Below are 27,102 nucleotides of genomic sequence, written 5' to 3' on the forward strand. Positions count from 1 at the left end.
GTATCAGGGGAGCATGAAAATCGAGGAGGTATTCACTGAAATTCAAAAATTCGAAATTTTTGAAAAAGTATCAGGGGAACATGAAAATCGAGGAGGTATTCGCTGAAATTTGAAAATTCGAAATTTTCCAAAAGGTATCAGAGGAGCGTGAAAATCGAGGAGGTATTCACTGAAATTGAAAAATTCGAAATTTTCGAAAAAGTATCAGGAGAGCATGAAAATGGAGGAGGTATTCACTGAAATGTGAAAATTCGAAATTTTACAATAAAAAACAAAAACCTATTTCGTCACGTCGAAAATAATATTCACCATGTCATTCGGTCCGGTCATTTCGGTGACAGCGAGACTGCTACTGAGGCAGTTACCGAGTCAGCTGACGGGTAGACACCCCACCATTGGGTGCGGCCCCCTCTTTCTCTTGGGGTGAGGTACTACAATGCTGGTGGGGTCACTCAAACCCCCACTGGTCGGCTCAGTTCGGGGGGAGTACCTCACCCCAAGAGAAAGAGGGGGCCGCACCCATGGTGGGGTGTCTGCCCCGTCAGTCGACTCGGTAACTGCCTCAGTAGCAGTCCCGCTGTCAGAGGGACCAGTCGACTGGGTGAATTTTATTTTCTGAAAATTAAAAATTTTTGAATTTCAGTGAATACCTCCTCGACTTTCATGCTCCTCTGATACTTTTCGAAATTTCAAATTTCAGTGAATACCTCCTCGTTTTTCATGCTCCCCTGATACATTTTTGAAAATTTTTAATTTTTCAATTTCAGTGAATCCCTCCTAGATTTTCATGCTCCCCTGATACTTTTCGAAAAATTTTGAAATTTCAAATTTCAGTGAATACCTCCTCCATTTTTATGCTCCTCTGATACTTTTTTGAAAACTTTTCATTTTTCAATTTCAGTGAATACCAATTTCGTAACACATAAAATAAAATTCACCCTCTGACAGCGGGACTGCTGCTGAGGCAGTTACCGAGTCCGCTGACGGGACGACACCCCCATTGCTTGTGGCGCTCTCCCTCTCTTAGGGTGCAGTACTACGATGCCGCTGGGGTCACTCAAACCCCCTAGAACTCAGCCTCTACTTCAGTCAATCCTCTTTGGTGGGTCTGCTACTGAGGCGGTTACTGAGTCGGCTGACGGGCAGACACCTCAGCATTGCGTGTGTCGCCCTCTCTGTCTTGAGGTGAGGTACTACGATGCTGGTGGGGTCACAAACCCTCAGAACTGAGTCTCTACTTTAGTCAATCCTCTTTGGGTGGAACTATTATTAGAAAGTTGATATATCGACCGTGGGGTATTTGTAAATTGTGAAAATTCCTCAGATTTATTTGGTTACCGAGAGAGGCAGACTGTCCTGGAATGCTCACTCGGTATTCTGGAATTCTAATGATAACTCGGGATATTCTACATCGAGAGGTTTGCATATGCTGACCATCGGCAATAGAGAGCTTTGCACTTCCATATTCATGCATACATAATGAAACTTCAATATTACTGATATTCTACATTACTTATGGCATTTTTAATAATGAAATTTTCACTCTGTATTTAACGTCAATATACTGTAAAAAAAATGTTATGGCAATTTAACTACTCCACTTTTTTGACAGTTTTAGCAAATTTCATATTTCAAAATTATCAATATCATGAAGAAATCTGGTTGGATAATTTTTTCTTGAATTTTTAATCGATAAACAATTATAAACAACTCAGTGTAATTTAGTATTGAATATTCAGGTTTTGATAATTCCGTGTTTCTGCTGCGTAAAAATGCGAAATTCCACTGATTTTTCAAAGTCAACAAAAAGTTGTCTCCTAGCAATGAAAATAAACAATTGAATAATAAAATAAAATTGAATATTACTAATTTATTTTATCTTTCTGTTCTAGGTAAGTCCTGTAACCACCGATAATTAGCTGCAGAACTTGTCAAATTATTGTGCGTGTAACGGGTGAGTAATTGTCCACAAACAATATTTCCGACTGCAACAATAAAGTGGAAAACTATCGCAGGCGTGAATACTGATTGAAGTATTTATTGAAGAACTAGCCCATGACGTGTTCCACTTGCCAGACAACAGCTTTTAACAATGATGTTAAGAATGATTGAATCAATTTTTTCTTCAATTATCGTCCCACCGCTTGCAAAGTGATTTGTTAATTAGACCCCGGTGCGCTATTTCAGCTGCAAATTTTCGATTCATCAGAGACAATTTCAGTGAAATGCAGGAATTCTAAAAACCGGCGTCTAGTTAATTGCACAAGTCTGGCGGAATTAGAAGTAATTAGGAAGAGTGTGGCATGACAGATGCTGCAGAGTATGATGCACTTTAAATTCCTTGTTATTCAGTACAAAGTAGGCGATAAAGCCCCCGCACTCATAGAAAATTATTGGAGGTAAACATTTTTCCATCAGCCACTTGCTGCATGTTGTCTGTTGAAGCCGCTCTAATTATTTAATTCCCCGTGTTTCAAACGAGTTCCTAAGCTCATAAAGAAAAAAAAGTTTTTAATACTCGCTATGAATTTCTCGGTTAAAAAAAATTTTCGTACTCCAAAAAATATTAAAGGAAGCTATATAATCAATCCAATGGAATAATCCCGTACGAAGAAATAGTGATTGATAAATTATTATAATTTACGTCATTCATTTATTCGTGCTGCACCCAAGGACTTCACTTTGATGTGATAAATCCATTTAATTGCAACGAACGACAGAAGTTTCCACCGAAAATTAACAACATAATTGTTCTCGATTTCTCACGCTAAATTACACGTTTTCGGTAGACCCTGAAAATATTTCTCCAGACAGTTTTAACGTTCACGAAGAAAAAAAATCAGAGTTCGTGAAAGAGGTAGAATTTTTTTCCCGGGAATCAGTAAAATTGCTGCAGGTGAAGTTGCTTCCCAATATGCAGTCATGAGTAATTTACTCCGAGGTAACTTTCGATCGGAATGATTTTCTGCAGGAATAGGTGAATTTTTCGTATAAACAGATAAAAAATAAACTAAATAACTTGATTTACTCGGTAAAAATTAACAATTTTTGAGAAAAACAAGTTAAATAAATTTTTTTTCGCATTACAGTCTCAACTGTTCGTAAAAAATTATTCATTCTGGATGATTCCTTAGAAATTCCGATAGGGCATGCATAAAGTAGTCCATTCATTCCAGTGAATCAGTTGCATAACACGAGAGCAATTGACATTGCTCGTTGATTAGCCTCAACTTACAAATCGTTCCCGCAAACTGGGTGAAAAAAATATATTAAAAAGAAAAAAACGAACCGAGTGGACCGCAAAGGAAATTCTTTTCAGTGGGCGAATACCGTTAAGATTATTTACTTTTTTCTTCATTCGTATCTTATATAGTGCACCGATGCCTGAACCGGGAATTGTTTCTTGGCAATTCCAACAGGGAAGGATAATTCACGATAACTTGATGGTGAAATTTTACGTGCACATTCCCCAGTGTTGGGTTATCTATTTATTATTGGTCACCATTTACTTGTCGGGTCACTCGTTGTCTATTGGATTTCAAGACTCATATGGCTTCCAGTTTATCGCTTCAGTAATTATCGCGCCAACTCCATCATCGGGTAATTCATAACTATTGCGACAAGAAAATTATAAAATTTCACTCGAGAGGGCGTTTTTATTATTAATTAGATGTAATTACATCAATAATAAAAGACTCGACAGAATACCCGGAAAAATCGCGCGGAAATTTAAACAGAAACGTAAAGAGGATGTCAATTATGAGGGGAAAGTAATTGGGAAAATGAATTTCTCTCGGGATTTTTCTCACGAAAAAAATTTAATGTTCGATGATTTTATTCTATCAAATCGAATTGAATGCCGCTCTCTCATCTACTGGTAAAAATTCATTTTTTTAACAGTGTATGTATCAGGTTCATGAGCCTTCATGGTTTAATGCATAAAAACCACTGAACAATAGCCCTTCGCAAAAAAATGGTCATTCCGACACACGCATTCGGTTTTCCATTCATAACGGAACTTTCTACGAGTGTTCATTAAAGTGGTCAATGCGAAGAGACAAAACCCATGGGATTCCCCTCCATTTGTCGATCATTAGGATCCGATACTTCACTCAATTCAATTATCATCGAGGTCATGAAACTCGCCTCACTTAAATAGAATACAGTTCACCTCAATGCTGAGATGAGAGAATTATTTCGAAAGCTGTAATTGAATCAATTACAGTACACTCTCACTTTCCGGCAATCAAATTTCCGCAAGTGATTGATGAGCCTGAGGATAAATAGAGAGAAATTACATTTCGATTATTACAAGTCTCCGATGAACCGAGAAATTATTCCGAACTCTCGAATAAATATTGTTGAAAAATAACAATTGAAATTTCAAGTGAAAAAAACGTGGAATTTTTACCCGCGAGAATGTCACACAAAATTCATGTGGAATTCTTCATGGGGTCAGCTATTTTTTTCTGGAATAATCGACTAATCAGGAATTTCTCTTCTCCGTTTGAGATAAGTTTTTTATCAATGCAGAATTAGTAACGCAGTTGTACCAATAGTTGCGATTGTTTTATGTTTTTTTGTGAGATCTGGGGAATTTGCGATGCGTGCAACAAATTGACCCACTTTGTGCCTTTATTTCCGCGGCATTGGATAATCGTTGGTTCAATACTTCGGCTTAAGTATCGGCTATTGAGGTGAGGAGTAGTTACCGTAATAACCCATCGCTCATTGCCTTGATCGCCTAAAGTATAATGACATCATGCCAGTAAAAACTTTCAAGTGCACTGCTAAATTTTTCAATCTCTGTCTAAATTTTCAATGCCAAATTCCCAAAAGTTCTTATCGTAGCGCATCTCTACAGACATTTCCACCTTCTCATTAAAAATTGGTAATTCGAATACAATCCCAAAAAATATTCTGAATCATCAGTGCAAGATTCAGAGAATTAAAAAAATTTTATACTTCATCCATACTTCTCACATATTCTTTATTAGTTTGAAAAATTCATACATCTGGTCTGTTCAATATATTTTTCTCGAAATAATTAATTCTACATTTTGTACTTGACATTTCTCTGGATAAAATTCTACAATTCTATTTAATTTCCAGTGAAATTTGAAATTCCCCGATTTCTCGCCAATTGTGTTGAGGGTCAATGACCTGAAAATTGATAGGCAATTGTCCATGAAATTTTATTTGTATTTATCAATGGCGGAGTGAAACCCTTCGGCAATCCAATGAAATTACCGGTCATTTAGTTACTGACGGTCATGACATATTCAATTTAAATTTGACTAACCAATATCGTTTACTTCCCCTTCCATTAATCCTGAATGAGCTTGAAATAAAAATCGGCCGTTTGGAACTGATTGCATTACCATCTTGCATGGAAATCGTTAAAGGGATTGCGCAGGTCAGGATTTCGTGCGTGACCTGTAGGTTGCCAACAAGCCCTTTCCTGCGGAATGTCATAGATAAATGATCGGAAAATTCCTAGAGATAACGATTAACTTCTCGCGTATGAGATTTGACCGATAACGTACCCTTGAACCCCCAATTATTTTAGTTTTAAAACATTGCAAGTTTTTCGATTGAAAAAAGGGTTTTCCTGAACCTTCACGAGTTTAAAGAGATCGCGTGACAGAAGCCACTTGGATTTCGTGTTCCACCCAAACATCTTGGAAACAATATTCATAAATCGGAATAACCTCTGCAAATTTTTAAAATTCGATCTGCCTTTGAAATACCAATAATGGCAAACCATAAAAATTGAATGCAATGAATTTCGAAGACTAATAAAAACTTTAACGATCACGAGAATCTTAATTAAATCATCACCGAAAATTCCATAAAATTCCAACAACGTGGGTGGGACTTGAGCAGCAAATGAATTAAATCTCACATCAATTTTTCCGCTTAAAACTGAAATCCTTCTTGATCACGAAATCAATTACCGATTTATCCCCTTCATCTCCAACACATGGCATAATAAAATAAAAACACATTAAACACCTGCATAAATTCAACAATTTCTTCAACTGCCTTCCAATGTTTTTAACAAGACGAGCAATTAAATCCCAAAGCAATCTTCCATTCACCTCGTATATCATCACAACTCATCACTCATTAATTTCCTCGTCTAATCATGCGGCTTAATCATGCCGCCCAAAGGAAAATTACCGGTATTTACCGGGTACGCTGTGCTCCTTATAGTCAGACACTTGAAATCACTTATTCCACAACTGAGAAAATGCTTAAACACTGGTTTCATCGCCCACTGATGACTTCTCTATCACCCGCATTGAAACAGTATTTTTTTTTTCTTATATTCAGGGCGGGTACGGGAATTTCACTCCAAAAGGGGTCGTCACGATGATCGAACGCAGAAATAAACATCGGGATTTAATGTTTAACCGCCTCCTAACGCCGTTATGCATCAATGAAAACTGTCCCGAGAAAATTCAGTACATCAGATTTTTCTGAATGTGATATTTTTTATTTATCGTTCAACTCGCGAAAGTCTAGACATGATTTCAACGTCCAGATGCCCGTCGAGGTTGAGCAAACACCTGACACTATGGATAAATATTTTACACTTGCATATATATTTCTCTGTTCATCTGCCCCACTGATCTAAATAACTCAAAATAGCGTCAGAATCTGTAATTACATGAATCATTGACGCTCGACATTCGATTGGATTTATTTCCAGAGATTATTCTGATTGAATTCGATTTGAAAACGAGATGAGGTCAATGGGCATGTCCACTGGACTCGAGAGATCGAGAGTTTCGAGTCATCGAGTCTCGTATTACTCGTTGCAATCCAGAGAAATATATTTTTTAATATAAAAAATGAAGGCCTTCCCTGAATAAAGATTCTTGCGTCAATAGACTGCTGAATTAATTCAAGGATTTACTCGTTCTTGACTTATTCGCCCAATCTATCAAATTGTCGGATTATTCTACTTGAATCAAGTCCCCTTGAATCAAACCGATCATGTATTTCTCCAAATTGATTCAACCGATTTTTCGATTTGATTCAAAAAAAGGGGTGCCCCTTTTTTCCACCGAGCATGATGAGTGAGCGAGGAAAATCGTTATCTCAGATGTCCCATTTTTTAATATCAAGATATTGTTTTCTCGTTTTTTTTTTTATTCTAACATGAGAGTTTGAGTCTTTGTAAGGAATATGGGTGATGTTGCCAGGGTGACGCACCCGGCGCCAGTTCGGAGGGTCGATATCTACGACGCCCCACGTACCGCGTCCTCTCGCTGTAACTTCGCTATCTGCGAATTACAATTTCCAATTTTTATCCCTCATAGTGACTCACCGCAACACATTCGACAAATCTAACGGTTACATTTGTTGTCGCTGCACGGTAGCTTTCAAGTTTTTATCAGTGAAATATTCCAATTGGCAATCGCATGACTCGACATCGTTACAGAGGTCTTACCTCGTTTCACCGAGTTCTCACCTGAATTTAATGCCAAAAGACGTTTCAAACCGGCTGTTACGTCATTATTACAGATTTATTTTGGGTTCAGTGGTCTATCAATTATTTGGCTTAAGGGCTTAATTCATTTGATGCATGCATACCTTTTCGCTTCTGAATGGAATTATTCCAGTGGTTCTAATTTTAATTACTGGAATAATTTAATAATTGAATTACTATAAGAGTTCCCAGAATTTTAATTCAAAGATGAGGAATCAACTCGATTCAGACCAATCATAAGGATTCACAACGACTCGCTAATTGATCAGCGACAATTGTCATCTCAAGACCGTAATAATACTATTATTATTCTTTTTTTTTTTTTCAATAAAAGAAATGCCGAGGGCGACGTAGGAGGCTCGAAAATTTGCATTCCATTCTGAATATTCACGAGAATCTGACGATCATTGCACAACCTTCTCAATTAATTCAGTCTGAATCATGAGATGAATCATGACATGAAATCCCTCTGTAAATGGTAGTAATGGAAGTTATTTAAAGGGATATGTACTCACTATATCACTCCCAATATTCCTCACATGTCGAATATTGACCGATCTATTTTTAAACGACCTCTCACAATCGCAAATAGTTGGCACCACGGTCAAGACCAAAATTAATCCATTACTCTCCATTACTCTTCGAAAAAAAAATTTTTTAAGTAGAATCCCGTTATAGTTGTAGTTAATCGAGAGAATGAATTTGATCGCGTAAATATTGAACGGCATTATCAGAATATTAGTATCAGACAAATCTGAAATATTTCGCAGATCGCAAATACATTTTTTAACTCGTTCGGTAAAAGGGGGATTATTGATATTTGCATTGATAAAATCATCTCTAGGTATTTCCAAGTATTTTCGATCGTTCCACTGAAAAACTTATCGTTATCTTATTTCTCATTTTCTTGAATTTCGTGTGAAAGACTTCTGGAAAGAAAGGAATGTACGTGTCTCTGGATAAAAAGACATCGTGCAAAGACGCGAAGATAAAATACGATTTTTCGTTGCTCGATACGTAATGTACTGTTTTTCTCGGTGCTATTTGTCGCTCAGGGTTTACTTCCGATTGGTCTGTCTCGAGACACAAACCCAACCCATTAACCCAACAGACTGTTATTACGTCGTTACGGGTCGCAGTGCGTTCACAGGTGCAGCACAGGATGCAAATTCCAAATGGAGTTCTATCACCTGATGAGTTTACGGTGTCGTAGATTTGGCAAGGAGATAAGGGATGGGGTCGTCGTCGTCGAAGTACTATTTGAGAAAGTACAGATAACTGCCAAAAGGATTAAATTATTTTTTATTAATAAAAATATAGATAACTGCCGCGAAAATTTAGAGTTGTAAAAATTTTTACATTTTATTTGAGATTTCAAGAGTCATTTTCAAAATGTGTGCTAATCACAATTGTTTGAATGATTGATTCGATTAATGACTCAATGATTTCACAATTTTTGACATCAATGAGAGAATATTTTTTTTGGAATAAGCAAATCTCGGTGGTGAAAATGATTTCCTCTCGGTGTAGATGCAACCAATGGGAGTCATCATCTCCCTTTTCATTTCGTCATGTTTTATCGCCGTTTTTCACACTTTTGGCTGACAATTAACATTTTTTCTTTCACTGTTTAATTCTAATCCTTTCCGGAATCACGCTTCGACCTGAGGCTGTGCCACTTTCTCATTCGGCTGCTGTTCAATTGTCCACAGCCATTTACCACTGCATTTTTTTCGTGGAATTGACTCATTGCCCTGGTTCCACCGTCACCTCTTGTTTCAACGTCACAGATGGAAACGAGATAATGCGCAGAGAAAATTATGGAACTACGTGGAATAAAAAATTACGGAATGCCAGGGGAAAGGATTACTCCGAGGCACAAGTGAATGCTTTTTCAAATCTATCATGATGATGAAAAACACCATCGGGTGATCTTTATGCGGAATTTATCGCGGGTTTCACCGTCCACTCATACATTCAGTGTGGCAACAGCTCAAGATTGAGATATAACTCCATTGAAATTCACATTTTAGGAAATCGTTAAACATTAGGAATTTTCCATGTCGCCGCCACGGGGTTCCAACGGTTTTTTCACTTTCCCCATCTTTTTGTTATTCGTTATTTATAAATAATTCAAATAACTTCATACAGTTCATCTGATTTCGGACGTGATAATTTTTATAATTCATTCGTTTGATTTCACCTATTGCCCTTTACTTTCTAAACAACTCGCGTTGAATGACTAGACGTCATCAGTGATAACTTGATGAATTTAATCCCGAATTTCGTACAATCCAAATAGAATTATCTGGGATCGTTCAGATAAGAGATTCGATTGTCGCCGTTGAACGGGTAATTTCCGGAGCTTGTGACGTTTAAAATTCAATCGGCATCCCACATTTGTTCTCTGTTGGCACCAGATTTTCACAGAGAATCTGTCTTTGTAAACTAAACTTGGAAGGACATAACGGTTGACAATACGTGCTTTATTACCACTCGATTCATCGACGTGGCATTCCTGATTGCCATTTCCTTTTAAAATCCAGATGTAACAATAAGTGTCTAGCGCCTTTCAGATGGATTTAGGATCACTAGGAGAATTATCTTGGTGGATGCTTGGTTGGAAAAATTCTCAATCAAAAATCAATCAGGTATTTTCTTCAAGTCGTCCAGTCTTCATCTGATTATTTTGACACTCTTGTGGCATTGCATACGAATATTTCGGATTCTCTGTGTTTAATTTTTTTCTGTGCTGTTCATAAACTGAGTTGGTCGGAACAAGAGATTAATTGAAAAGATTCGTCAGTCATGCTGTGCGATGTTGGACGCCGATTGGTCGAGGTCGCACAAACGTGGAAAGACAACTCCATAAACCAAGTAAACCTCACAACTACATCTACCCGAGATGAATCTGTGGAGTTAGTTAAGATCATTCCGCTTGAATGTAGTAGTTTGTCCATAAACGGATTCGAACTGAAGTGTTGCCTCCTATCCGTTCTAGGCCAGACAGGCACGTAGGGAGGTCTATTCCTATGGTTAATCAGACGTACATGGTCTTGCATGATTATTCTGACAAAAGACCCCGTGAAAAAATCAATTACCGCTGTTTGATCATTTCTCTCAGAATTTTAAATGAAATACGTGTGGATTATTCCGAACACTGAAATTCACTTCGAACAAAAACATTCCCAATTATTCAATCTCATTCAGGTCTCAGCCGAGAATTTTCCATCGACCTCCCAAGATAAAAATCTCGTATATAAATACTTGCTGCTCCACGTGCTCGTTGATAAAATCAATCATCAGGATAAAACACCTCACCGGCATCCTTCGATTTTCCATTTCAATTACCTCGACCTCCCATCTTTGAAAACCTCGGAACAGAAAAATTCGAAGAATTTCTCGATCTTCAGAATTTGGTTTCGCTTTTTCACACGGTTTTCCTAAATCTTCTTAATACTTAGAACGATTAGTATTTACATATTTATGCATCTTAAAAGATAGCGTTGAAAAAATTGAGCTGGTGTATGAGAATAACTGTGAGCTGGATAGCGCATCTTGGATTGTGACACCTACTGCCAAAATGTATCTATCAAAACACTGAAATCAAGATCATTTGTGAGGATGCAGCTCATATAGATCAATGCAAATCATGCAGGTCATCCAAATCCTGGACATCATGCAGATCTGCGAATGAGTGAGTGACCAGTGATTCAAATGACAGTCCTGATAATCCTTGAAATGAATTTCAGGGATTGTCTAGCTGCTCTGAGCTTGACAAATATCTTCATTGGCAGAGTTCTCCCACACTCAGTCCTCCCCTCATTGTCGTCATTCTTCAAGCGGTCAGGATGTCTCGTCAATCTCAACGAGCTCGAACTTCTCTGCTCTCGGGACGTATCGTGACCACTCGTGGCTCTCCGGCGTTCCCGATACGCCATGGTCATTCAGTCTCGACTGAATCGTCGACAAGAACGGAGTGATTCCATTCCCGCCAACTCGTGCTCCACCACGAGTTCCACCCGCTGTCACTTGACAGCTGATCACAAATCAGCCCAACCACATACATACATTACCCCAAAATATTGTGCAACACCTGTGGTACCATAACTCACCCCTAAATGTCATAAATTCTCCTGATTTACCCCTCCAAATAATTTCCAAGTGAACATCACAATAGAATAACAGGTAAAACCCATGTGTTCGTGACACTACCGCAAATTCATACAACTCGAGTATAAACAGATAAACTGTAATTTCGCCCGGAACTAATGCCAAACAATCAGATGACGCATTGCAAAGGCCAATCCAGCAGAATACAGAAATACTAGCAAATAGTTAGAGACTTAAATTCTATTTTGAGGGGAAAACCTCAAGGATAGCGACCGGTTCACTAATTTAATTGTCTTTGAGTGTTTGGTTGGAGACCACGTGGATTTCTGACGTAAAGTAGACGTCAATGATTAGAGATCATATGGTGGAATGTTTTTGATGATGAGTTGACATTTGAGTAATGAAAAAAAAAATCATCTCCACTGAGATTATAATCGGCTCATGTGAAAATTGTGAGAAGTGATGAGATTTTTATGTGAATAGTGACGGATGATGTTTGAGAATTGTGTGCCGAAGTGGTCGACTGGATCGATCTTACGAGAATGTTGACAGCTAGATCAGGAGCACTCGGGGTGGGTAGAGTCCCTAGAACCCCGGGTCCAGTTGAGGGAAGTGATCACCTGTTTCTGTTGCCTGAGAGAGCCCTCATCATGGACAGCACTCATCTCAGGCAGGATCTCGCTGGACTGGATTTCAATCTTCATCTCAATCTGCTTCATACTGCACCACGTGGAAACGTCTGGCTCTGTGAGTTTATCCAATTGAAATCGCCTGGAAATTAATGTAGTCCATCGTCGAGTACCTTCTTGAGGTCCTTGAGGACCCGGTTCTCTTGGAGAAAAAGAAGGGCTTGGGGTGACTGGTGGAACAAAGAACGTAAAAATGTGGAAGATCGGATCGTCGCGAATTCGTGGAAATCCGCGGCGCACAATAGGCGTGCGAACTTGGTACATTCCAATTAACTCCTGGTTTATTATTTACTTCTTTTTTTTAATTCACTAGTAATAGTTCATTTTCATTCAGAATTCATCTTGGATTCCGATTTCACGATCAACTTCTATTCATGTAACTCCTAGGTTCTCTGGACGAGGAGAGAAATCCGTAGTCGACGAGTCAAAATCGTGTTCCATCAATTTCTAAAACAAATTCGCAATAAAAATCCAGGGGGTTATTGCAGAAAGTACGGAAATGTTCTGTACTTTTTAGTGGACGGTTCACCATTTTTATTGAATTTCTTCCCTCCGCGTATTGAGTTGGAAAAACTTTGACAATCTCCAAGTTTTTTGTACCTCATCTTAAAGAATAGAGAAGAAATCGTTTATTTCTTGATCCGTTTATCGCCGAATTACGGAACTGCGCACTTTTCCTTCTGGAGAAAGTATTGATGGATTTATCTGATTGGCTCTACATTAAATTATTTGTGCAAATCTAATATCGAACAGGTGTATTTCATAATTATTGGTCATTGCTCCATTCTGAATATTTCTTATGTGATGAACAGATAAAAAACGAATAATTTTGTAAAAATTCCACTGAAATATTCTACTCCATCAAAAAATTTAATTTCATTCAATTATAAAAAAAAAAATTAATTTCATTCAATTAATTTAAAAAATATGATTTTCTCATTAGAAACTCGTCATTTCACTTGCTATAACGTAAAGAAAAATTTTAGTCCACATTTTTTTCTCTGGGGATCCATCAATGCTGTCACCCGCATCGGCTAGATTCCTAATAAATAATCATATTGTTACTACTTTAACGTGAAAGTTGGAGTGAAATAACTTTCATCTACTCAATGATGTCTTCCATGATTGATGAGGACTGCATGCGACATGGGCCCTTGCGTGTCATTTGCCCTGTCACTTGAATATGTCATTGATTCAATTATCTCCATGTGCCAGACCCTCGCGTATATTAACGATCCTTGATGCTCTAGTAAAGATTGTACTGTCGGAGAAAAATTGAAATTGTATGGAATTTACTTGACTAACCATTTCACAGAGTGACATTCAATTTCTTTTTCAAAGGCGAAAATTCTGTAAAAATCATTTCCGTTATTTTGAACTTTTCGGAGAAAAATTACAACACCACCAGATGAATTTTATTAGTCATTATGATACAAATCGGCAAACGAACTTAAGTTCCATAATTTTTATTAAATATTTCTCTCTGCGTGGGAGAAAAAAATAAACTGTCTTAAAATCTTAACTGGAAATTTTTGGTAAAATATAAATCTACGAGGCTATATCTGGGTTCAATCAATTTTTTTTTAATTAATGGTTGCATTACTAGTTTTCAATTAATTCATAAGTATTTGAGTTTATTAAATGACAATTGATTTTCGTCGACAGTTCATCCGCGACTCGTACACTAGCTAGAGAGATCCGTTACTATTTTCATGGAAGTTAATTATTTTCTTTTTGTCTACTCGAGTCTGCGAAATTCGAGACATGACGGTTAATCGACGCGAAGTCTTCTCGGAATGCCTAACGGACATGTTTTTTATGTTCGAGGAGAATGGATTGTAATAGCGCATGCAGAGTCTACATTGTGACCAATGTAATTAAATAGATTTTCAGATCTCGTTCGAAAAATGAGAACAGAGTAAATTAAAGTTAAAGAACAGTATATCTTTGTGCAATCAATAATGCTATAAATGAGAATATGAAATTCAAACTGCACATCGTGGAAATCAATAGCGAAGAGGTGAAGTGTAACGAGTCGATATCCTTGATTTCAAGTCATGTATCTCCGAATCCAAGGAAAATAGTGAAATTTTTCTGAGGACCTCTTTTGTACAGTGAAATGAGAGCTACAAAAAAGATTCTGATAAAATTTCGCTATCTCTTTCAGAATCAGAGATATTTCTGGAAAAATACATCTTGGTCACTTAAGTCAAGTCAATTGGGACGCGGGAGAGTATTTGCAATTTTTTTTCTCGGCTTTTTGATAGAATTTTGAATTCACGTTGAGTCTCATGCTCTCCACGTTCCCGACATTTTCAGAAATACCTAATCAACCGGGTTTTACCGTTTTGTTCGCTTTATCATGCAAGAACTTCACGTCATAAATTTCTCTCCTTGGAAAGATAATGTCGGGCTGTTTGCCAAATGTTATGCATTTCACTTGCCAAAAATCAATTCCAGAAATGATATCATGTATTGACCTTCATAATAACCAATCTGTTAAACAACTTTTGCACCGAGTGAAAATATTACTTTTGCCAAACTCTTCAGTGCACGGGTAAAAAAAAATTGTAATCGAAATATTTTTTCCAAATTCTCAAAAAAATTTCTGGAAAACTTTACAGAAATTTTTTTTACGTAACAAAAAAATCCGAAAACAAGACAATTTTATTTTTTGGAAAGGTTTTTACAAATTTTTCAAAAATTTGAATGAGAATTTTTTTTTTCTGAAAACTCTTCCGGAAATTTTTTGAAAATTCGGAAAAAATATTTCGATTACATGTTTTTTTACCTGGGTAACTACAAAAAATCTACGTTTCAAATACAAATGTTTTTTTTTAGCAGAAGTATTTTTTGGGTGAATTTAATTCTCGATGTAAATTTCTCCAGCCCTTTGGGGAAAATTTAAGGTGCACGGTTATTTGTTGATTTATTTATCTTCAATTTTTTTTTCCACGAGCTTTCATGAAGATGGAAGCCGTCGTGAATAATTAATGGGCCCCTAGGAAGCTAGATGAGGTCTCGAATGAGATGTTGATGACAAAGTTATCCCCAGGCCAAACCACCTCGATCGATTTATTATAAACGATCATTGCAGGTGATGTCAACCGATAATCAACAACTCTCAATTAAACAAGTTATTGCAACTAGTGCGTTGAACTGCATGATCAGCTTGTCACCATCTCATATTTATGCATACCGGGAAGAGGAATAGAATATTTATTCTATCACTTGTCACATTTTCATATTGTTCAAGTTCATTCGACCGAGCCTCCTCCAATGCCTCAGTGATTCACTCAATCACCCATTATTTCCATAATTCGTGTCAATTAACTGATGACTAACTTATCTCGTTCGTCATAAACTTAAAATTTTCCACAGCATTATTGACACAAATTCAATGAACTTCTCTACTCGCAATTGATCTCCAATTCATGTGAGTTTAATGAACAACGAGACAAGTCGGGTAGAGGCATATTAGTTCTGTCAATTGTCATGTCAATCAGAAAATAATTAACCATTTTTCATATTTTCTTTCACGTTTCGTTTAACAATTTATTCCTATTGAATAATTTATAATTGAAGGATCAGAACTTCACCCATTGAGCTGTCCAAATTTTCTTGTTTACGCGAGTATTTTCTCATTCGTTTGATTATCCGATGAAGTTGTCACGCTCGGATAAGTCCTAAAATAATCGATGGCAAAATCAAATATCTAACCGATATTTTCTCTCATTACTGTTACAGGTAAGTACTCGAGTCTCTTGGCGTGTGATACATTGGGGGGAAGTGGTAATGTATCACAATTAAATTAAAAAATGACCTCAACACATCAAGCAATTTACAATTAAATCCGACGGATGTTATTTCCTTCGTTATTCAATGACTCGGCTTTCACCGTTTTAAATAATTTATGGATGGCATTCAATGGAGGAGATGCAATTGAGGTCAACTGTAACGCAGAAATTAGAGATGAACATGCTATAATGTTGGCTAAGAGCATGAAATGCTCAGCTATGGAATGAGAAATGGGTGTATAATCTTGTGGATCTCATGTACCAACTGGGGAAACCGACAATTTGCCAGACTGCGTAGCCAGCCTCAGTAATTCCTAATTTCTAGACTAACCAATTTTAATTGGAATTCATTTCATTACGCGATTACAGGGAATATCCAGTCGTATGGATTGCCCACATGTACAGCACTTAGTTCCATTCAATTAATTTGCCAGTTGAATTATCTCTATTCAGTCGGCTGCTGGAAATCACGAGTGTTTTACACCTATCAGGAAGTTATTTTGTGTAATTGAACATAATGGGGCGCGAGAGAAAGACGTGCTCTTGTCGACTTTAAATTACACTTGATACGGCATTTTTCTCTAATTTACTGGTGGTTTGTTATTTTTTTAATCTTTCTATAAATCTCGGCAATTTATGGGGTTTTACCAATTCTGGGGAACGATAAAAAGAAAAAATACAGAATCTAAATGAGGAGACAGTAAACACAGCTCCAAGGAGATTAAAGTCTTAAATGCATTCTTAATAAAAGTTGATTGCAATGGAACTATTTCTTTTTTTCTCATTTTCACGCAGTGGAAAAAATGGAAAATTCATGGCTCAATTCCTCCAATCGATTCAGCCGGAGTTTATACTATAGGAAATTATCGGTTGTCGTGGCATGAGGGACTCAAAAAATTATTACTCATACCAATTGCAAGTACTCACTGATGAATTATTTCTTAAGCACTTGGAATTTATTTTCTCTACCACTTGAAAAGGATCAATTGGAGTTTCTACCACTCTAATTACATTCGCTTCATTTACTCCTGAATTTTCCCGCGAAGTCGTAGCTAACACACGTAACAGACCTATTTTTACTTTTTTTTTTAACTTCCATGTTACACTATTTTACCAGTGCCATCGGCTTTTACGACTCTGGACATGAACACGTCCTCCGTTTTATCGATTTTCTAGTGAAAGAGAGCAAAGGATTTTACGACAGCCTTTTAAATATTTGAATTATAAGGCTTAGAAATGATCTACTGCATTTCTCACTGCACTGAGAAAACAAAAAGATTTTTTTTATTGCTTGAGATTAATTTACCTTTTTTTTCCAAACACTATTTCTCCAATTGATAATTCCCTCGCGATTACGATTAGTTTCCGATAATCGTCATCATATTTAACTATCGAATTGTCTTAGAAAAAAAAATTAATAAAATTCTTTGATATTGATTTAATAATTTATTAATCAATAATTCCAAAAATATAATAATCAAAAAAATAATAATAACAATATTTTGAAGTAATTGTTAAAAATGAATGAAAAATGATTAAATTTTCGGAGAATTAACGAATAAAAATTTTAATGAAGTTTTGCAATGAATTTTTCTCCACGCGCTGTTTCACGTGTCATCCTCTCCCAATTAATATTGCGCTTTGCCAAAATCATGGTTTCGTATTTGGAAAAAAAATGTAAGCGTGATTACGTGAGATCGTTATCGGTGTAGTCGCATTTGCCATGACGCCGACAGGTGCAAAAGGCCAGCTGCATAGAGTCACGGCTTTGGCTACCGTTTTACTGCCTCTAAAGTCGTGATTCACGTTTTTCTTCAACCACCCTATCTCACCTCTTGTTCCTCCATTTCATTCGCAAAACCCAGCGAAAGTAAAATACTTGCTTGGCAATTTGTCAATGTAACCACTCGTGCTACCACTATCTCGGGGTCGCCGAGAGTGTCGCACGTGATTTTCAACGCACGAAATTCCATCACTAATTCTTAACCGTGGCATTATCACAATTTTTCATTATATTCGAATGATTGTGTGACTGATAAGCAAAAATATATTGTCAATTGACTCCAGCACTGAGAGACTGTTTTTAGTGATAATCTTTTTAGGTCTTAATTCTGTTAATTGTGTCTTGAATCAATTCCTCAATTCTGAAAGTCTAATTACTGAATTTGGAGATTGGTTTTAATTATCATTAGCAATTAATCGGGGTTATCAAAATTAAAATTTATGATTTGAGATTGTGGGACACGCTCCTGGTATCGATTTTAATACTCTAATTAAAAAACTGCCAAATACGTGATTAGTGTACAACTCTTTTTAATCAAGAATTAAAATGGGTAATAAATAATTAATCTTGTGAATTATAAACATTTGAGAATTCCGTTCGGTTGAAGCAGAATGTAATAATATAGTAATGGCTTCTCCTCATCAGTGTAAAAAAATGATCGATGACAATTTCTTGAAAAAAAAATTGAGGAATTCATTTACAAAACTGTAAAGGACACGCTAATGAAGACTATAAATATCGTAAAATAATAGAGAACACGCTGCGCTCACAGAAACCTCCATTATCTAAATTATTAATAAACCATTCAATTAGACCCTTCGCGTGATCATTACCGTCTCCTAAATATGGATAATGACCCGATAACGGCACCGTAATTACACACCGTGCCCTCCCCCCGCGGCCCACCAATAAATCATCTTCATTAATAAAACAAAATTTGCGATAAAATCGAAAACAACTTGAAATTTTACGATAGAAAATCCGTTGTGAATTAAAAGAACAGTTATTTATTTAAAATTCTGGGGAATTACAAATCAGAAAAAAAAATGGCATCAGAACCGAATCCCACGATTGGAAAATATTTTTTTTTTATAATAATTTTTGAATTTTTACTGGACGAACTCGTTATCGAACTCGATATCACAAAAATGTTCGACAGAACGCGTGACTTTTGCACATCGTGAAGTATTGACAGCTGTCATCAGTCTCTGTACACCTTTCATTATTACAACATTGTTGCTAAAGAAAGTACGTGTTCGCGTGAGACTAAAAAGCACTTGTATGCCCACTGCGTTGTTCTGGACTAAATTGCTCAGTCACCCGAATTACACCGAGCGAGGTAATTGGCTACATGAACCTGGTGGATCGATAGGTTGATGGACCTTCGTCTTGTCTCACCGGGTTGCATTCCTATCATCATGACGTTGTTGATTCAGTCTTATCCTTGCGTGCATCACGAAACATCCAGTGCTCTTCTTGACGTAGAAGTCAGAAATATTTTCACAAATATACCAATACGACAATTTTATTGAAATATCAGTCACTAAATCCTGAATCTGAATTTTCAATTGATTGATTCAAAATTTAATCAGCTTATTTCCCAAAATTTTAACATTTCCACCGATTTTCAGGGCAACCCGAACCACATCATTAACAATTACCAGAATATTCGCGAAATTGATTAAAAAAATTTAATTCCATAATAACAACTCATTGATTGATCAATTAGTTGTTTAATTAATTCATTATCATTGTTATTAATGGAACAGTAATGGAGAATTCGACAGAAATATCATATCACTTTGTCGTTGTTAAAAATTTCAGTCACACAATTTCTTCACCTTGAAATTTCAAATGTAATTTTCCCGGAGTGTTCACTAAAAATATAAAAAAAACTTGCGGTTCAACTTTATCAAATATTTCTCTCCGCGCACGGTTTCCTTCCCAATATCGATAAAAATACGAGAGATTCCTGCCAACTTTGGCAATTGAGCAGTGACTTGGTACAAAAACAATCCTCCAGATACCCAGTTTTATCATTACCGAGGATCATGGACCAGTTCATAACAGAGGGGATTGAATTTCACTGGTAGATTATCACGAGGGATTGGACACACAGTAGTAAATTAACTTCCGACGACCTCGATATTCCCTAAGGAATAATTTCGCTCAATTGCACACCACACCACCAGACACGAAAAAAATCTGTCCCATTTCCCTGTCAATTCTTTCATCACTCGTTTCGATTTCCACACCATTTTTTTATTGTCCCTCTCTCCGGATTGGATCATGAAAAATATTACAAGACTCATGAGAAATCCCTATAATCTGTGGTCATGTTACCGCAATTCAATTGTTTCTCTACACAAAGTGAATATTAGCCTCTACCCTGGGGCAACAAAACCACTAATTTATCCTCATCATGGTGATTTTCTTTGAATCTCACCAGAGATACAGCATGAATGATCATGTTATTTCTCTCTTTTGCTCATTCTGAATGATGAAGGAGTGGCCGGAGTCTCTGGTGCTTCAGTCTGCGGGGGCGAGACGTGCCAACGCCCACATTACAGCTCTTCCTTTCATTCTTTCTTTCTTCTACCTGTTCTATCAAAATCCGATCCTCACGTTCCATTTACTTCCAAAAAACCTCATCCGCATAGATTGTCATCCAATACCGATCAATCGCAGTCCAAATCTCGCCGCAATCGCTCATTCTGTCAAAAAGTGGTAAACTATGATCAGCAATTTTTCAATCCCCGTTTTCTGCGAATATCTCGGAATTAAAGAGAGATAGCGGATTTCTTGATAATATATTTTTTGGAGGGAAAGGTGAGATCTACAGAAAAAGTCATTACGAAAATATCAATATTTTGCGTTAATTCCGAGATACTTGGGAAAAACTGAGACCGAGAAAATGCCCACTTATTCTGGCTCACCACTTCGATACTCAATTATTCATTATCGTTTATGAGAATAATTAATTAATTAATTAACGCTTGGGAAGCTACAAATAATATTTTATTTAGCTATGTAAAATATTTGAGGACAGGACCGCTGATAACAGCAGATTAAATTATTATTTCGCCCGCAGACAATACAGATTCCTGCGGTTGCCTTCACTGGGTGTCGGTAAAAAAGATTCTTCTCGGGATTATTTTGTTATCAGCTCCAGTGGTGGATAATGTAATTTCAGTCGGTAAACATCGACTCCTGGAATATTTACCCCGGGAATGTGGGAACTAGAGTATTTCATTGACATTCGCTGCAAATGAAAATCAATCGCAAAACTATATTGCGATATTTCAATTTCTCTGGCTTTGAATTTTTATTAAACAACCCACGGGATTATTCATTGGGAATATTAAACAGCTGATTATGTTGTCCATGTCTCAATCGGGGAATGAATAACTGCACGATGATTCAATGAGTTTGGCAGGAGGTGAATACGAATAGTCGATTGGTTTTTTTTTGCTGAGAAAATTCTTGGGACGCTTGAATAATTTCTTCATGATCATCTCGAGGATTATTGAGCATTCGATTTGAGGGGCTGATGAATGATTCGTCACAGCCCACCTGATTTGTCTGGAATTCGTGATAATCGGTTTTTTTTTTAAGGTAGTCTGTTTGATGCTTTTTGATGAGACACGTTTTGCTCCAGTTGTTTTGGATGTACAGTTGAAGAATTTATTTAAGGAAATTAATTCCCTCGGTATTTCGGTAACAATTGGAGCGAGACAGATGGATTTTTTTTTCGATTTGGAATGTTATTTACTCACTGTTGAACAATATTGAAAGTTCATGGGCAATTTGGTTGAAATTTTTACGAGAGAAATTTCTGGGTCAATTTAGAGGGTAAAGATTTTATTGAGAATTTCAAAAATTTCATATTTCATCAACGATTTGATGGAAATTTTGCCAACTTCGTATTTTAACATTTAATATTTATCGTCGATTCCAGAATTTCCCGAAATTTCAGTGAAAGTAAAACTTGGTGAATTAGAAAATTGAAAATTCCCACAATTTTCACTGATTTTTCGTGGAGTAATTGTGCCGAAATGCCATAAAATTCCAGAATGTACCTGAAATGTTCGATGAAAAATGGTTGACCTGAAGCAAGTAATTTTTCCTCTCCTCAGATTTTCCATCGGCACGTGCAATGGAAATTTATACGCGAAGTCAATTACCTACTTCATTACTGCCAATTAGTATGAGAGAAAGGTATGACCGAAATAATGACGAGGAAAATAGAATAATCATCTGAATTTGTAATTGATGACCCCAGAAATTGATGACCCCATTGAATTTATTCTTCACTCCCATTCGGCGGTTGGTCATCCCGTCAAAAAAATGGTGGCAATTTAATTGCGATGAGAATATCGTCGTTAGTGAAATAGCGTTGTGTTTAAAAGGTACACACAGAGATATGATTCACGTTCAATAACATGCAGAAAAAGTGGAGTGAATTGAAACGAGCTAGTGTGCCAGTGAGAATATACTATCCACGCACTCCAAATGACCCACATTCTGCTCGTCAAAGAGATATCCACACCTGTGAATAATGACTACGTCATTTTCAAATGCCAAAGACAATATCGCTCTCCAATTGATAGACTCACTGGAATCCCAAGAAATTATTTTAAAAATTCCCGTAATTACACGAAGAGAAATATTTAACAAAACTTATTTACACTGAGAGAAATATTCAATAAAAATTACGTGTATTTTCCGTAATTCTGGAGCGAAATGTGGTTGTCGGAAATTTTATGGAACTGTCACGCAATTTTTATCTGAAGACACGGAATTTTTCCGTGGTGTTCCGTAATTTTTATCTGAATTATCGGTGAAAAATCACTTAAATTTTTCGAATCAACTCCGTAATCGGTAAGTGAACTGAAAGTTCCGTAATTTTTACTAAATATTTCTCTCCGTGTACCCGAACGTTTCGTATTATTATGGAATTGAAAAACGAGAATTACTTGATCATTCCAGAAATTAACTGATTCGTAAATGAAGTAAAAAATTATAATTGATTGAAAATTGCAACAGATTGTTGTTTCAATTCTCTGAATGTAGGATTTCTGTTGAATATATGCATCAATTGCAGTTGATGAAATAAAAATGAGCCCCTTGTGGATGAGATTTGCGACGTGTTAAGTCGATCCGCTCCGTTGGCTCTCTTCGTCTTGGTGTCTAAATTAATGCAATTAAACGGATAGGCGACAGACTGGTGAAAACAATTTCCTTCCGCATTGGCATTTTCATAATAATGATTGCTATATCATGTGTATCCTTCGCTAAAATACCAGGTGAAGATACCGGAGGTGTGCGAACAGTGAAATGCACTTTCATTGTACAATTGAATATTTGGATTAGGCAAACGTTTGGAACGTGTGAATTCTTCCAGTAGTTTGGAGAATGTGAATTCAATGGGAAGAAAAAACTCATGAAGATTGCGTTAATTGGATTGTCAATTGAGATAAAATAATTACTGAATCCACGATTTCTTCGTAAATATTGCATTATCAACCCGGGTAAAAAAATTGTAATCGAAATATTTTTTCAAAATTTTCAAAAATTTCTGGAAAAATTTGCAGATATTTTTTTTTTGAAACAAAAAAAATCGGGAAACAAAATAATTGTATTTTTGGGAAATGTTTTGAAAAAAATTTCAAAAATTTATTTCGGAAAGATACGCCATCTAAATTATAAAAAAAAATTGCCTACTCAAATTTTTGAGAAATTTTTCAAAAAAAATTTTCCTACTCAAATTTTTGAGAAATTTTTCAAAATTTTTGAAAATTTTTCCAGAAAATTTTGGAAAATTTGGAAAAAAATTCCAATTACAATTTTTTTTTAACCCCGGAATTACGATGAGTTGATGTGAAATCAATTTTCAATTTTAATTGAATAAACACAAGAATAATTTACCGAAACTATAAATTTACTTGAAGAGGTGTAATCAGTTTTTAATAATCGTCATCTCAGTTGAATTATCGCGTCATAAAATTATCCAAGACACTAGTTAACATTATTCACTTCCCAGCCATTATCACCCAGAGCAATTCTTCTGATGTTCACTGACCCGATAACCGTTGCCAATTAGGCCGTGATTAATACCGTTAATGATGGGTCCTAGAAAACTGCTACTGTCGAAATAATGATGGAGTAGCTTTCGTAAATTAAATCATCACTCACTAAATTGAGTCATAATAAGGATATGAATCTCTCGGATGCTTTCTTTAATTAGTTATGGTGTATTTCTCCACGATGATTACAGTCATTAAGAATGCAATAAGAATGCAATTAAAATCGCAAACACCTAATGAATATTAAATTGATTATCAAAAAATTTCCATGTTTTCAATTTCGCGGTCCAGTAACCGAGACATTTTACCACATTAAAAAATTATTCAGCCATTATTTTCAATTCTTAATAAAAAAATGATAATTCAGTGGAAGATTTTCAATTGAAAACGAGCGTTCGTTATTATCGCATTTATTACACTTGATTTGAACGGAGAAAATGGGGAAGAGGTTGACGATAACAATTCGCGAGTCATTAAAATTCCCCACATCTCGGAATATTCATCTCCCCCGTTGAATAAAGTGCGGGAAAATTCTACCGTTGGTCCATCATTCTCTCAACTCTTCCCCTTTCAAAATGACTGATGTTCTTATGAGCCTCCGAAGCGTATGCATCGGGCTCGAAATGTTGTTTCATTCACTTCTCACAAATAACGCTTGAAAAAACTCTGGAGAATAATGTCAAATTTTCCCGACTTAATGACTACAATATTTTTTTAATTCCAGTCCTCGCGCGGTGTAAAACTTTGCGGAAAAATGATGGGGCATTATTTATTTGAAAAGTTCAAACAAAAAAAATTAAACTGAAAAGGTGAATTGAATCAAATCAAAAAATGGATTTGAATTAAGTGGAGCTGAACTAAATCACGGCAAATCATTTATTTTTATTTAAATCAAACTCATGTCGGACCAAAACAATTATTCATCAGTTCTCGGTCCCATTCATGTCCAAATTCTCACAAAAAAAAACTCCTCTCATTGTATCCGGCGGAATAATTTCTCCACTCACTCACAAATATATGGACGTGATGTTGCAGTGAAATAATCCCCTGGCAATTGTCAAATAATTAATTTTATGCAACCAAATAGATTTCATTTAGATTCAAATGGGATGAGACACTGAGATGAAATCATTTGCAGCAAATAGAATTTAAAATGAATGCCGTCAGCACTCATTAAATGTGGCATTCATCCTTTCACATTAATATCATGAAAGTCACCCTCGACGTGTCGAAAATCGGTGAAGGCACGGGAGTTTAATTAAATTTTTCAAGTCGTTGGTAAGTTTTGCGCCGATGCGAGAAAGGTTGAAAGGTGGAGAACAAAAATATATACTGTCACTTTAATCTTTCACTTTTGATGCTTCACGGGCACAGCCTCTCACTGATATACACCGTCGCAATTTTATGTCTCGTTATTACTCCCGCATTCCCTTTCTCGCATTTGTTCTCATTTACCACTCGATCCATGAGACCTCAAGGTTCATGGAACGTGTATGACTGCCAGTGAGAAAATCGAACTCCATTGCCTAACGCTCTCGAGTAAAAAAAAATCTCAATGAAATATATTTTCAGATTTTTCGAAAAATTTCTCCAACTCTTTTTTCAGAATTTTGCTTCATTTTTATTTTGCTGCGAAATAAAAAAAACTTCATTTTTAAGAATTAAAGAAAAATTCATTAAATTTTCAATTAGAAAATCAACTCAAGTTCATTTCCGCGATTCTACAGCAGTAAATTGTAAAGCAATAATTTAACGCATTAATATATGATTAAATTAACTCACTGCTCGTGAAATTTTACCCCTCGCAGTTTCGATTGTAAAATAATGAATTATCACGATAGTCGAAGGGGAATGTTGTTATGACGAATGTCTCAACCTTTGACGTCGCACATCTCTCAGACCGCAGTATTTATCATCGATTTACGTAATTCTCCATTCTCGACTCTTTGAATCGTTTTCTCGCGATGTTTTGATCAATCGTAGATAATGCTCGAGGCAATATGGAAGGCGCGTCGATCACAATTCACTCGATCTGACCACCATGGAAAAATATACAGAAACTATAAAATTATTATACAAAAAATATATGCAAAATATTTCGTTTATTCGCACATTTTTAATTCATATTTTCTTTCAACTGGATTGATTGTCGGTATGTTTCGTTTTTCAATGTGATTCAAGTCGATTTAAATCGATTTTAGTCGATTTTAGTCGATTTTTAGAGTTGATTCATTTTTTTTAATTTCATTTTTCAATTCGGATCGCGTGGATTCTCCAACTCGATTTAATTGGATGAATTGGAAAATTGACTAGAATCAGAATAATCATTTAAAAAATTCCAATATATGACAACCGCCATTTTTCTTGATGCGTTTCCGGTGTGTTTACACCGGGAGACTCTCACGCATAATTATTGCTGTCTTCCTGATTCCATCCAAAGGACCATGAGCTCCTGCTTCCGGATGCTCACTCTTCAATTAAATATGTGCACTGAGGTGACTCTTGACATGTGCGCATGGAGCTAATTTTCCCGAGGGATTCTCCTCTCAAAGGTATTTCGTATGAGAGCATGGGATTATGCCAGCATCTCAAATTGAAATATGAGGTGAAATAGTTTCAATTCTCAACTCTCGAAGCTGCTGTGGGCACTTCATAACTTGAATTACTCACATTTTGGGAAATGAATTTCACATATCACCAATTTTATGGAGAAAATCTACCAGATTATAATGAGTAATCACCACTGTCAGAGTAAAATTCACTCGATTCCAATCAATTAATTGATAATTTATTACAGAAAATAAATTATTTTAATTGAGTAATTAAGAATATTTCGGAAAAATGCTATCTTAATTCACCATTTTTTTGGATAGATCAACACCAGAAATTGTTAGCATTACTTCAAGACTTTTTCTCGGGAGAATTGCGCATGCAGAATGTGAGGGGAATTCAGCGATTGCGGGTTCCTGGGGAAGTTGGATACCCGACGCATACATTCCACTGGGTGAAAGTCTTACGTCAGGACAACCTGCCTATATGCAGGGTTTTATTCGACAGCTGTCGATAGTTACGCTGAGGTAATTGATGGGGGTGAAGTAACTCGCCAGAATCTCCCCTGATTCGTTCAATGTTTTAC

The 27,102-nt window shown here is 36.2% G+C and overlaps 1 protein-coding gene across 4 annotated transcripts in view; it reads left to right on the forward strand.

Annotated features, from left to right (window-relative positions):
• The first annotated feature begins 1,941 nt into the window (after positions 1 to 1,941).
• LOC105273578 (ensconsin) overlaps positions 1,942 to 27,102 on the forward strand; it is a 76,051-nt gene continuing 50,890 nt past the window's right edge. For 3 of the 4 annotated variants that reach the window (XM_011316093.1, XM_011316095.1, XM_011316097.1), the window contains exon 1: positions 11,468 to 12,358. In XM_011316093.1, the coding sequence (XP_011314395.1) occupies positions 12,154 to 12,358 (205 nt within the window). In that variant the 5' untranslated portion in view covers positions 11,468 to 12,153. Of the gene's footprint in view, positions 1,955 to 11,467; positions 12,359 to 27,102 lie in introns of those variants that run through there. The other variant, XM_011316101.1, reaches the window with a different exon arrangement.

This window comes from Fopius arisanus, unplaced genomic scaffold (genome assembly GCF_000806365.1).
Source record: "Fopius arisanus strain USDA-PBARC FA_bdor unplaced genomic scaffold, ASM80636v1 scaffold00006, whole genome shotgun sequence".
NCBI lineage: Eukaryota > Metazoa > Arthropoda > Insecta > Hymenoptera > Braconidae > Fopius > Fopius arisanus.